The 15,322-nt window shown below is 33.5% G+C and overlaps 1 protein-coding gene across 1 annotated transcript; it reads right to left on the bottom strand.

Annotated features, from left to right (window-relative positions):
• Nucleotides 1–455: 455 nt before the first annotated feature.
• On the bottom strand, nucleotides 456–3,152 carry LOC123530336 (homeobox protein orthopedia B-like). Its single transcript, XM_053532952.1, has 3 exons — nucleotides 3,060–3,152; nucleotides 1,364–1,501; nucleotides 456–914 (listed from the first exon to the last, which is right to left on the bottom strand). Exons 1-3 carry the CDS (start codon nucleotides 3,150–3,152, stop codon nucleotides 456–458), a joined length of 690 nt encoding a protein of 229 aa, XP_053388927.1.
• Nucleotides 3,153–15,322: the final 12,170 nt, after the last annotated feature.

The raw sequence follows: 15,322 nt of genomic DNA, 5'->3' as shown, positions 1-15,322 counted from the left end.
TTTTATATATACATAAAACTTTAAACAAGTCCTAACAATTTAATTTTATTAAATGTGAGTCGTCACGTAGAAAAGGGCCAACTTTTCTTAACCTTGTAGAAGAAATAAAGACATACGTGCTATCTTCTTAAAACTACCAAACATTCCTTGCTACCACAGTGATACAGAGTTTCTTTAGTAGGTACAATTGAACCTAGACAAATTAGAAAAGGGTTGCATTTGACGTCACGATTCGCATAAATAAATTTAACACATGGTTCGGCCATGGAACAGTCACTGTTGGATAAAAACTCCACAGCTGATATTAGTTATAAATATGCATATATCGTATGTACACAATGTCAAAGTTGATGTAAGGCAAATGTTATAACTGTAGTCTGAATTCGTATCAGAACATGCACTTTTTAAACGTTTTTCACAATTTTTACATATTCAAGACGTTATTTCTATGGTTTCTACATAGAGTCACTGAAAGAGTCATTTGCGAGCCCCGAATCCTCATCCTCCAGTGTAAACACACACTCCTCTCGGACGTCCCTAGCACTTTCAGAAACACGAAGCTCTGTCACTGAACAGTCTGTAGCTTTCTTAGTTGGAACAACCATACGATACACCTGTTTCTGTTGTTGTTCGTCAGCTTCCTGTTGTTGTTGTTGTATGGTTGCAGGCCTGGCGTCACGTGCGCTAAACCTGAAGAGACGTTTGACAATGTCGTCTGCTGTATCATCCTCGTTCTTGGTTTCCTGCGGAAGTGACGTACAAACACTCTGAAGATTCCCCAGAGATGGCAGAACAAGACCGTGAAAGTACGCGGGTGGGTAAGCAGAAAATAACTGAGGCTGCACACTGTGATACACGGCGGCTGAGGAACTTTGACTAAATGAAGTGGCCATACGCGGAAGCCCAATCATCGTCTGAAATGAAGAAATGGGTTAGAATACGAAGGCTGTGTAATAAAAATTTTGCAGAAACATAGATTTTTCTAATATTATCATACTTCTCGCCTGTCCTTTGGTCAGCATGCGTGACATTATTATTTTAAAACAAGTTGAAAAAAACAATATATCTTACGTTACTAGAGACGCTACGATCAAATGCACGCATAACGTTTTGTATAGAGGATTGCATTTACATTTTCCCTGTTTATTAATGTCATTTTGTTATGCTTTGCTACCTTCTTGATACTATAAAAATGGCCATTTAATGCTATCTTATCTCTTTAAGATGGTATAAAATATATTGTTGCGTCCAGTAAGAAGTGCAGGACTTGCGCATTGGATTTAGTTCTACTGAATGGTTCTTAAACTTTATAAAGTAAAGGTTTGCTTGACAAATGAAAGATTGAAAATGTGTACAAACTAACCTCAGTGTTTTGACTGTTAGTAGCAGGCTGTTCAACTCGTTGTCTTTTACTCGTGTTCTTTAGCACACTGCCATCAGGACACGTGTCACTTAGGTGACAGCGTTTGTTTTGTCTGGCACGTCTGTTCTGGAACCATACCTACAAATAGATAAAATGTTACAGGAAATCAACTTCGTGTTATCGCTGACATAAATTCTCCGTCATCTTCTTATTCTGGAAACACTCACTGTTTGAATTTCCAGCGAAGCTCTTGACATTTTTGTATATAAGTTTCTTTATAGTCGCCACCAGTAACCTATATGGGCGGCTCTTCGAGAAGACTGTCAGTAATGTTAGTGGGAGGATAGTGCAAGATACAGAAGATGCTCTATTTCAATAAGCTTCCCTGGTTCTTTAACGTGCCAGGTGTAAAGCACCCACACACGGGATTCTTATCCCAATGTTAGTAATTTTCAGTTGGAGAAGCGGGGGCTCCAACTCACGACCCCTGGTTTCGTAGTCAAACAGTGTTACCACTGGACCACTGCGTCCGCTTTAAGCTCTAGACAATATGACCACTTTCCGTCAAAAGATTTTTCATTGATTTCTTCATAGATATGGGATTATAGAATTAATTTATACATTATTTCCAAGGAAATCAAATGTGGTTATTGGAACTGTTTACACTTTCAATATACAATATAGGCCCCTATCTTATTTTTTAATTTATCGTTAAAATATTTCGGACACAAGTTTTGAAATTCTCATACTGACTTTCGTTGATAGATTATTCTGTAACTTTCAGAATATCTTACTGCTAACCTTAAATTAACATTTCAACGTAAACATTTTATAAAATTTCAAGAAAAAAGGTTATTCTAGCATAAAACTGCTGTTCTTGTCACTCTTTGGGGGTGTTTTAACAGGAGAGAAAACGTGTGTTAACAGAGAGATTCTCGCACTCACGTGCTGTTATAACACCTATTTATATATGCGCGTTCCGTGGCAAAGCGTAAACGTATTACGGCCCGAAAACGGATAATTCAAATGGAAATGACGTCAACGTCAAAAAACAATTAAGATATTGTCGCGCATTTCATGGAAATTTAATGACGTTCAGGTAGAATGTATTTATTTATTAGTTTTTTTGCGTTTTATACTAGAATAGCGTTAGCGCATGTTCATTTCATGTTATAACATCTTCAGAATCTCTCGGGATACGTTGGTACCCTCGCCCTACGGGCTCGGGTACTAACCAATCCCTCGGGATTCTGCAGACGTTACAACACGAAAAAACTTGCGTTATCCCTACATTGAAAATTATTCCGTGACCAGATTTTTTCTATAGTAAAAACCAAATAATATTTACGGAAATAAAATTCATATTATCAAAGATATCTTAAAATTCCACCCTTTGAGATCTTTAAAATTATTTAAAACTCATATATGTAGCCGCAGTTCAGAAAAAAATATATTAGGGATTTCGTGGATCATTATGCCGGTCGGAAAGTCAACTAATACAATCGACATATTCGTTGTCACATAATTCACTCTACAAACATTTTACCAAAGGATTTTAAAATTGTGAAGCTTTGTACGTACAGATGTTACTCTGTCTCTAAACCTCCCCATTAACATATGAGTATATTGTGAGATCATTTGAATCTAGGGTTTGAAAAAATGGACGACAACGAGAACAACCCAGGAAGAAACTCACCTGCACTCGTGCCTCTGAGGAGCCAATTTCAGCAGCTATAATTTCCCGCCGGCGGATGTCGGGATATTTACCCTGCTCAAACTCATGTTCCATATGCTTGATTGCCAACTTGGAGAAAACCGTTCTCGTCCGACGGCGTCGGGAAACTGGCTGCTCACCACCGCTGCTACGAGGAGCTGCAAGAGAGGATGGAGTGAAAATGCATGTTTCGGTTGGAACGTTACTCATTTTATTACAATAGGGAGGTGGCGAGTTCATACATGAACGTTATTGCAAATTTTTATACATAAAGATAAGCCTTGAATACTTCAGAGTACATTTTGAATGCGTCCACCTAAGTTGTGTGAAAATAGTAACATATCACAAAAAAAAAAACACCATCAAATGCTTTCTCGAAAAGAAAGAAAATGAAATTTTACACGCGTTGGATATCTATCTAGGTGAGAGGTGAGTGAGATGCAGTCCACAAATATATAATTATAAAGATTTGGTGCAAATATATTTTCTTTTGTTCGTTTGTTTGGGGTTTAAGGCCGTTTTTTTAACAGTATTTCAGTTATGTAAAGGTGGACACAACCTAACAACTGTACCTGAGTACAAAAACCTGTTTTCCGCAAGTAACAAATATATATACTACATTCTTTAATTAACCGTTATATTGATATCAATGTTGTCAGCCTAATATTTCTGTATATGTGAAACTAGATTTCTGCACTGTTACAATGTCATTGGTTTTCAATTAAAAGGAAGCTTAGGCAATAACATGATAACATCCATTCCCATTAGTGGATACTGAGACACCAGTTAAACTTGGCAAAAAATTAAAAAGGGGCATAATTTTAAAGATTTGCGCGTGGAAATCTTCGTAAAGCAGCTCGTTTATATATTTTTGAATGAGTCACATGTATATACTTGTTAAGGCTTGCTGTGGCTCAGTATAAATAATGTATCAGAAGACTGAATTTTTAATTATGAAATGAAACTAATATTTCACACGTAATTCACAAATACTAACTTTCTCTTTGATTTTAGAATTGATAGTTAAAACATGATTACAATGTATATGCGGTCGCTGGAAATGTTTACTCCATTTGTGACATTTTCTGTTATAGATATGAGCCGCGCCATGAGAAAACCAACATAGTGGGTTTGCGACCAGCATGGATCCAGACCAGCCTGCGCATCCGCGCAGTCTGGTCAGGATCCATGCTGTTCGCTTTCAAAGACTATTGTAATTAGAGAAACCATTAGCGAACAGCATGTATCCTGACCAGACTGCGCGGATGCGCAGGCTGGTCTTGATCCATGCTGGTCGCAAACCCACTATGTTGCTTTTCCCATGGCACGGCTCATATAATAATCAGACTATAATACTGATCCCAACCGCCACTAACCTACTCATAAAAGAAGTTATATTCCTTAAAGAAGGTCTCGATGTTTAGATTTCTACAGTTAAGTTTTGTAGAGAAAAGGTAAACATGTCTATCAACAGAACCAGGACTTTGTCAAATGAACATGTACATTTAGTAATTTGTCACGGTCAGTTTTAGAAATGTTCCAAACGTGTGTAAATTTTGTAAGAATTTGCATCAGCGATCCAGTTTTTGTAATCATGACTTCCTTTAAACATGGTGTGTATTTTAATGAAATTCCTTCACTCCTCTTGAATATGTATCCCAGACGAACCTTACTGAATAATGCTTATTAAAATTAGTGCGAAATGGACACACCTCTGCGATAACTAAAGAGTTGGAGGATCATAGGGGTATGGTTTTGGCACTCTCCACACTCATCCCCCCCCCACCCCCCACCTTACCAGCTATAATTATCATTTCGTTCAACAGTTGAAAGGTTATTGCATAATTTTTACATTATATCTATATTCCAAGTTCATTAAAATTTCCGGAGAAAGGAAATACGATATGCAAGTGGAGATAAATCGAAAACTATTCAAGATATGGTTATGGTCCTTGCTCTCTGCTTTCCTCACTGACATCTATCTATATTGCAGTCTCTTCAGTCTTTACTGTATTGATTACTTTTACTGTTTATTTATGAGTGGTCATAGGTTATGCTAAAGTTTCAATGTATTTTGTGTCTATTTCGTTATATTCTTTTTGGAAACAGGCTGATTCGGACCAAATATTTTGGCTGATTCGGACCACATACTTTGAATAAAAGTTGATAATGACGATATATTTGGCTGATTTAAACCACGAACTTTGATTTGTCAATAATGACCATATATTTTGGATGGTTCAGCAATTTTCAGAAAATAATGTTGATTATAGCTTATAAAGAGGTTTAACTTGAAGTAAGGACATAAAATATACACCGTACAAGCAGGTAAGAAGTTTTGACAAACTATAATGCATCATTTATGCATTTAAATAAGGACTTTTTTATTCTTTGCATCAGACATTTAAACTTAATACTCATAAATGTTATTTTTACTCATGACATCAGTGTCAGGAAAACTTAAACAATTTGGGCCGAATAAGCCAAGTAAATTTGGTCCAAATCAGCCATGGTCCAAGTCAGCCTGTATTCATGATTTTTACATCAGAAAAATCACAGCGTACATTTTACCCGTGACTATAAAACACCGGCACTGTCTTTTGTAGTCATGTAAAATATATTATTATGAGTGTTTTTATTATAAGATAATAATAAAAATAATACTGAAGATGAAGATTTATTATTACAGTGACTTATGTCGCTCGCTTCGATACTTATTATAGGAGATTCTGAAGTTGTACGGGAATGTCAGACGACAAACGGGTACATATTTTTTTCTCAAAATTTTGATACCCAATACAATGAAAAAATAGTGAAATAAACTGATGAATTCAGCTAATGCCATGTATTTGAAAACTTCCAAAACATTTACCTTTTTATATGTAGCACTCTATTTCGTGCATGACTTTATGCAAGTTACAATTAAAATAAATTGCAAAAGTATTAGATTAGCTCCTAGACTATGATATATATATATTTTTAGTTTTTTTTGTTTTAAAGCTAGTCTATATCACAGTTCCTATATCGTTGGTGTAATAAATATGATATCACGATCAGTTCATTGAGAAAATCTAATAAAATAGAAGAAAAAATATAAAAAAAAAAACCCTGAAATTTGAGGACATTTTTTTATTATCAGTCTAGTGACTTGTCTACATAACTAAAAACGACGAATTCAAAACATAAACCGATACTGCAGCATAAATGAGCCGTGCCATGTAAAAACCAATATAGTGGGTTTGCGACCAGCATGGATCCAGACCAGCCTGCGCGGATTCTCATGGCACGGCTCAAATATATCAGACAAGACAGCTATATCTAATTATTACATAATTCCTTACTTAAACTAGGTGGACGTCCATAGTCTGTGCTATTGGCCGGTGTATATTTCAACATTAAATTTTGCTGGGCTAGAATCTAAACCTAGAAAAAAAATATGGAAAAAAAATGTCATGACACCGAAGTCTTATTGAAAAGCTTGCCGGTCAACAGTCAAAACTAATGGCTCTCTCTGTCTATCTGATAGTGGAAGAAAAATATTTTTTTTTCTGTCTACTTTCTTTTTAGCAAGCAATATTTATTTTTATTCGTAAATACATATCCTATACGCTGACGGAAAAAAATGTAACAACATTTAATTTCACCATTTTTTCTGATAAACATTGTAATGCTATTATTTTTGAACATTTTTAGAATATTCAGGGAAAAAAATGCTTATCAGGATTTCGCAAATTATCGCTGAATCCGGCATTCTTTTTAACAAGGATTTAGTTGCACTTAAAACAACAGAATATGTATTCGTTTGTCTATATATTTCATATAGTAATTGATATAAAAGAATAGATCTACATAAAAGACGATCAAACGCAGGTTTGTTTCCACAGATGCCTTGACAGGGTCGGACACCATAAGTCCCTCGAGATACTGCAGACTATTATACAAAAACAACAACAACAAAAAACATACGCTATATTTACATAATAACTGTGTATTTTTAATGACTCACATTTTCTTGTATTTAGTTTATTGCATAAATTATAGTTTCGTAATTAATGTTGGAAAGCAGAAATGATACAAATGCAAATAAATACAAAAAAAAAAAAAAAAAAGCCACACAAAAATCTGGTTTGTTATGAACGAGTGATGTTTCAAACAACAATAAATAAATAAAAACATTTGATTTACTTTTTGTAAATACGCCAGCTCTTTAAAGAAAATATGACTTGAATCAGAGATAAGTAAATATGCGTTCTGAAAAGTAAATAAAAACTTACCAGGTCCAGCAAGAATTGCATCAATAGAGTAATCCGATCTGACAGAGGAAATCATTTTGCACGTGCACGCCAATATTCTTTAAAAGAATGATCAATGGTTTTAAGAAAAATGCAAACATCGAAAATGGAAATGCTCAAACTAATCAGGAATTTCATTGGTTAAAGATAATGACTTTTCTTTTCTTTATTATATCCCCGTTGTTTTCACAACATTCTTTGATTAAAAAACCGGATTAACAACTGAGCATTTTCCCTCAAATATTTCCTAAAGATTGAGTAGCCGCAATTATATTCATTATTTTGTTTATCTCTAATTAATCTATTGTGGTTCTTTATTAAAATCAAACTTCAAAGGCGGCATGCGGCACGATTAATCAAGGATTTGATGACAATTTTTTTTTATTATAATAACTAGTATGGAAATGCTATTTAAAAAGTCTAATAAACTCTACCATAAAATATACAATACAATACAAAAGTTTATTCAGCATAAAACATAACACATATGCATATAGCCTATATAAAATTAATGTTCAATGATAAACATATTATAAACAAAAACAAAAAAAACAACAAAACCATAAGCTATATTTACATAATAACTGTGTTAAAGTGTTAAACAAAAAGCTGGTGTATTTACAAAAAGTCAATCAAATGTTTTTATTTATCTAAATAGAAATATAATTTGGAGAGGATTGTAGCAGGTTTAATACGCTAACAATTCTCTAAAGAGCACACATTAAATAAGTGAGATAAGTTTTACAAAAACATTATCGGAAGCGCGATATAATTTTTATAACTATAAAATAAAAAGAAATGGAAAATTATGTATTACTATCAAATACAAAAGTGTCATTCTGTTTTACTTATTTCCAAATAAATTTAATGCCAAATCATTGAAATGTGGTAGTTTAAAAAAAAAAAAAAAGTATTTCAAGCTGCAAATTTCATTAATTAAGAACGCATACGTAACTTGTTTAGCACACGAAGTACTGTCATAGTACTTTTGCATGGCTTGTCAAACGTTGCCAAATTCAGTGATTTAAAGTTATATCTTTGTGTTATATGGCATAATTACATACTTTCATTCTACAATGCCACATATCTGTCATAAGAGTAGTATCTGCATTGTATATCTCAATATGCTGTTGTCATATTGTCATCATGTAAAATACATATTGAATTCGTTAGAAAAAAATCATTTGAGCCGCACCACGAGAAAACAAACATAGTGCGTTTGCTACCAGCATGGATCCAGACCATCCGCGCAGTCTGGTCAGGATCCATGCTGTTCGCTAATGGTTTCACTAAATGCAATAGGCTTTGGAAGCGAACAGCATGGATCCTGACCAGACTGCGCGGGTGCGCAGGCCTGTCTGGATCCATGCTGGTTGCAAACGCACTATGTTGGTTTTCTTATGGCGCGGCTCATTATTTTTTTGTGATAGTAATTAACAAGGCATGTCATTAGCTGCCAGAAACCGGTATGGCTGCACCCTGTTTCATTCTGTGCAGATATTGTTGAATAATATGAGGTTATTGAGCAGTATGGAGTACAATACTGAATTTTATTTCACATCTATAAAAATCTAATCAGTCGAAAGCTTTTGTTTCTGTCACGTGGCTATACAATAGACACCAGTATCGTATTGTGTGACTTAAAATGTATTCACGGTCTTTTTAAGTATACATGACAATAACCGTAGCCTACAGTCCAAAATGGCCATATCTTTTTTTTTCATATTGGACTAAAGTCCAAAATATCACTATTTTTTTCGTATATTGGACCAAATTCCAACATAGTGTTACTTCCACTTATCGTACAGCACGTATAAATTGGGCTGAATTTCAACCGGGTTACATTTTTCATTATTTTAATTTTGTTGTACAAAGTTTTTATCTCAGTAGTCAAATAGTATATATTTCGCTCGTAAAACGAGCAATAAACGGAAAGGAATGCAGTAATACTAAAATTACTTCTTTTTCTTGTGTTGTGACGCGCACCTGCTAAAATGTAAAAAATGACATTAATTCTTCTTCTTCTAGATACTATGAAATCATTCGTCCTCCACCTCTGATTCATGTGGGGAAGTTGGCAGTTACTTGCGGAGAACAGGTTTGTACTGGTACTGAATCCAGGACCACTGGTTAGGTTAACTGCCCGCCGTTACATAACTGAAATACTGTTGAAAAACGGCGTTAAACCCAAAACAAACAAACAAACAAACAAATCTTCTAGATACTACACTCCTTCATCACTTTGAAAATTATGTGTAGGCGCTGAATAATTTTTTTTTAAAGATGTTTTTACATATCAAATTTGTACAAGTGCCAAACGGTAAAACTTTCCAAATTTTACATCATTAAAACTTTATACACTGGTAGAGCTAGCTGCTTAGAGATGGAGGAGGCACAGTGACAAAAGCTTTGAACGAGTCAACCGTGGCTGTTGTGTGTGCGACAGCGGGCAACATGTTCCACTGACCTATAATGTCCTAAGAAAAAAATGAATATTTATATAAATCTTTGGATGTGCAAATGTGTCTGAAGCTGTATATATTACCATGACCATGCCTTGTTCTTGGATCAGCTGGGATTAGTAAATTTGTTTTCGGATATATAGCTACTACATGATGGACAAGGAACTTTTCCCTGTTATGGAGAGAGAGAAAGCTAAAGGAAAAAACGTGAAGTGGGCAGGCGCTAAATTGTTAGTTCGAGACGGTAATAGTGGTCCTTTCCAGGAGATTTCCAGTTAGGAACAGCAGGAGGAGCTACAAATCCTATCGTGGAATATAAACGGTTTAATTAGAAAATTACAAGATGAGGAATTTATAAATTATGTGAAAAACTATGATATTCTTCTCTTAAGTGAAACATGGTTAAGTAAATCTCATATGCTGAATTTAGAAATAAACGGATATAATTCTTTTCATTTATATGGAAATAAATCTACAGGGACGAAAAAAGGACGATATAGTGGCGGATTATCCGTTTATTATCGTAACAAACTAAAGTCTAAAGTTTCTATTGTTGACAGCAATAATTTTGGTATTGTTTGGTTAAAAATTAATCATGATCTGTTTTATTTTAGTGAAGATGTATATATATGTATTGCTTATATTCCACCATCAGGTTCAAAAATTTTTTACGATAAAGATTTTGACTTTTTTGAAGAAATAGAGAAAGGAATTGAAAAATATAATCAGTTAGGCAAAACATATGTTACAGGGGATTTAAACTCGAGAACGGGTAATTTAATTGATATTTTGGAATTTGACAGATATCTTGATAGCGATCAGCTAGATATTGAATCATCATTAGCAAGTCAGTATGATATTCCTATTAGATATAATAAGGATTCCGTAATTGATGTTAATGGGCGGAGACTTGTCTCGCTTTGTAAATCGACTAGTCACGTGATTGCAAACGGGCGAATCCATAACTCATATGGCCATACCTTTTTATCATCACGTGGTCTCAGTACAACGGACTATTTACTAGTAGATAAAGAAAATCTCTGCACGATTAGTAGCTTTGATATTGACGAATGGTCAAATTTATCTGATCATGCTGCACTTCGTTTTACATTTGATGTAAAAACAAATAATAATAAAAATGATATAAAACTGAATACATCAAATACCGAAAGAAAAATAGTATGGGACGAGGAAAAAGTACAGACTTTTAGAACTGCCATTTTAAACGATGTTACTGGTATTTGTAATGATGAGGATCGTTCACAATCTATTAATGATCGGTTAATCAGTCTTACAGAAATTTTACATAAAAATGCATTGGAAACATTCGGAAGGGATGTATCCTTTTCAAATAATGATAAACCCCATCAAAGTAAACCAAAATGGTTCAATGATGAATGCTACACAGCAAAAAAGGTATTTAAAAGGGCAAGGAATATTTTTGTTAAAAATGGTACGGACGAAAATAGAAAACATTTTGTGAAAATGCGTACGCAATATAATAAAATAAAATCAAAAACAAAATATAGATTTAAGTTGCGTGAGAGTCGTGAACTTGAAAATATTGCAACGAAACAACCCCGTAGGTTTTGGAAATCGGTTAAAAAATGTTTTAAAAAGAAAAGTTCTAAAAATAAAGATATAGAAATCGATCAGCTTCATACGCATTTTGCTACATTATTTGGTGAAAACAGTGATGCAGATGTAAATATTGAAGAGGATAATTTTGAAAATATCCATGATGATGAACTTGATTTACCAATTTCTGAGCAGGAGGTACATAAAGCCGTATTCAAACAAAATAACTTTAAATCTTCTGGCCCAGATGGCATTTCAGCAGAAATAATTAAGTCATCTTACAGTATAATCTCTTCTCACCTTGTTTCAATTTTTAATCAAATTTTTGACAGTGGGGAATACCCTGAAAGTTGGGGGACTGGATACATTTTCCCTATATTTAAAGGGGGTGATCCAAAAGAATGTAAAAACTACCGTGGTATAACACTAAATAATATTCTGTCTAAAATATATTCACATATATTACTTAACAGACTAACCGCATGGACAGACAAATACGAAACACTTGTAAATTGTCAGTTTGGATTTCAAAAAGGTAAAAGTACGGTAGATTGTATATTTCTTTTACATTCAATTGTATCAAAGGTGTTGTATCCCGGTAAAAAATTATATTCTATATTTATAGATTACGAGAAATGTTTCGACAAAATAAATCGTTCATTCCTCTGGCAAAAATTACTAGCAGAAAATGTTAGCACCAAAATGGTAAAAGCAATAAAATCAATGTATGCAGTTGTTCGTGCTTCTGTTAAGTATAATGGGCAAGTCCACCCAGATGTTATAAACTCTCATCAAGGGGTAAAACAAGGAGACCCAAGTTCTTCACTTTTATTTATGATGTTCGTAAATGATTTAATGAAAAATATAAATGCTGATCTTGATGGTATATTCTCTATCAATGAACTTAGTCTGTTTCTAATACTTTACGCTGATGATCAAGTATTATTTTCTACCAATCCTGAAACTTTGCAAAGTATGTTAAAGAATGTAGAAACGTACTGTAATACTTTTGGTTTAAAAATAAATACAAGTAAGACCAAGGTCATGATCTTCGAAAAAGGGAGACCAACCAATTTTACCTTTTATTTATACGGCGATAAACTTGAAGTGGTATCATCCTTTAAATATTTAGGTATATACTTCTTTAAGAATGGCAATTGGTCGCGTACGCAAAAAGCTATAGCAGATCATGCATCAAAAGCGTTGTATCGACTGTTTTCTATTTTCTACCAGTATGAATTCAAAACCAGTGAAAAATGTAAATTATTTGATACGTTGGTTTCCTCAGTTCTAAATTACTGCTCAGAAGTATGGGGGGCCGCAGATGGAAAAGATATAGAATTAATCCATACAAAATTCTGTAGAAAAATTCTTGTTAATAATTCAACAAATCTGACAGGATTATATGGTGAACTTGGCAGGGAACCCATGAAAATTAAACGACATATAAACATGATTAGATACTGGTTAAAAATTCAAAAGTTAGGTGAGAATAGTTTATTGAAGCAAATGTTTAATATGCTAAAGGAAGATACAGAAAACAATATAACATATAATGGTCAGAACTGGGCGTATCAAATCAAAACTATTTTGGACAGTCTGGGCTTATCTGATATGTGGAATAATTTTCATAATTATCAAAATATGTCGGTATTTGATTTTATTAAACAAAGAATATTTGATCAGTATCATCAAACTTGGTATGCAGATATCAATAACTCACAGAGATTAATAACATATTCTAGGTTCAAACAATATCTTGATTACTATAGCCTAGCAAAACGATTCAAAGTCGCCCTTAGTAGATTTCGTTTATCTTCACATAGTCTTGAAATAGAGAGGGGAAGATATTACAATATTTCAAGATCAGAACGAGTCTGTAAATTTTGTACATCGAAAACTGTAGAAAACGAATATCATTTTCTGTTAACATGTCCTATATATTCAGATTTACGTAGGAAATTCTTAAAGTCATATTATTTTACCTGGCCAACTTTGCAAAAATTTGATAATCTTTTAATGTCTAGAAACAAGAAAGATATAATTAATCTATCAAAATATATATATTTTGCAAATAAACGTAGAAAAGAACTAGACAAATAAATATTAACATGTTATTGTTATTTTAGTAACTTATCGTAATACTTAAGCTTCTGCTTAAAGATATATTTGAAGTTCACATTTCTCTTAGAACTGAAAGCAAAATTTTCATTGTTTTTGTCACTACACTTGTATGTAGGCTAGAAGTAATGTTATATTACTTAATGCTGAATAAATTTTGTTGTTGTTGTTGTTGTTGTTATTAAGCGGGCTCCCTCCATTCCGATGTAGATAAAAGAAAGTTATGTTTTCTGGGTAGTCTTTGCAATATACCAAATAAATTGTTAGTTAAACAATTTTTTAATGCGAGGCTCTCAGTGTACATATGTACGACAGACGACAAACAAAAAGGATTTATTCCTGATGTTGTAAATCTCCTTGTCAAATATAAAATATCCCATTTTCTCATTGACTATATCCAAACAGGTAATTTTCCAGAGAAAAATAATTGGAATAATATATGCAGAACTAGTATTCAACATTATGAAACGGAATCCTGGCGTTCCCGCATTGAAAATGATAATGATTTTAACAGATTTAGATTTTTACATACTAATATTGAACACGCTTTAATATGGTCATGCGCAACCGATAGTGATAGTTTAGCTTATGCACATATAGTAAGCAAGCTCTGGATAATGAAAATAACCGAAAGGGAATATATGATCTTATGTCACTTTTGCGGAATGTTATTCACTGACTCTCTTTACCACATACTGTTTGACTGCTCTAGAACTGAATCCAAACGGCACGTATTCTATAGGTGCATTGAAACAAAGTTTGGCCAAGATGTGATATTTGAACTTATAAACTGTTCAAATGAGACTAAGCTGCAGAAACTAATGGGTAGAAAATTGAATTCAATTACTCATAAAAGAGTACATAAACACTTTCTGAGAATAGCTATTCGCTTTTTGCAAAATGTTTAAATATCACTCACCTACTAGAGTTAAACGATTCCTAACCAATTGTGGTACTGATCACCTTTATACCTGCGCACAAGCTTTAATTATACCATAAAGATTACCTAATCACTAAGTATCAGATTAGCCTAAATTGTACAAACCAATTTTGTACTGCATATTGCTTTGTGAACGATGTACTGAAACAAACCTTGTATTAGTTCAGTTGATAATATATCTGTGACTATTCCCATTCTGATAACAGAACCGTTTAGTTTCAGCCGATACTTTTCAGATTTTTGAGTACCTTACTTATATATTTTGTTATATATTTGTCATTTGTACTTAACCAATGCTTTTCTTGTATATGTGTTATTGTTTGTGTGTTTTGATTACTACATTTGTATATTGTGTAAATATGTTAAAATCCTTGTACACATGAGGGAAATAAAGAGTAAATAAGTGCCAAACGGTAAAACTTTCCAAATTTTACATCATTAAAACTTTATACACTGGTAGAGCTAGCTGCTTGAGAGATGGAGGAGACACAGTGACAAAAGCTTTGAACGAGTCAACCATGGCTGCTGTGTGTGCGACAGCGGGCAACATGTTCCGCTGACCTGTACTGTCCTAAGAAAAAAAATGAATATTTATATAAATCTTTGGATGTGCAAATGTGTCTGAAGCTGTATATATTACCATGACCATGCCTTGTTCTTGGATCACCTGGGATTAGTAAATTTGTTTTCGGATATATAGCTACTACATTATGGACAATCTTAAAGAACATTATTAAGCGGGCTCTAGTTCTTCTTATTTCTAATGATGGCCAATTTAGATTTGATAACATATCAGTAACTGAGCTTGTATTATGATAGCGACTTGTGACAAATCTAGATTGGCAGTATTTT

This window comes from Mercenaria mercenaria, unplaced genomic scaffold (assembly GCF_021730395.1).
Source record: "Mercenaria mercenaria strain notata unplaced genomic scaffold, MADL_Memer_1 contig_1889, whole genome shotgun sequence".
In the NCBI taxonomy this organism is placed as follows: Eukaryota; Metazoa; Mollusca; class Bivalvia; order Venerida; family Veneridae; genus Mercenaria; species Mercenaria mercenaria.
This window is presented reverse-complemented; position numbering and strand designations above follow the sequence as displayed.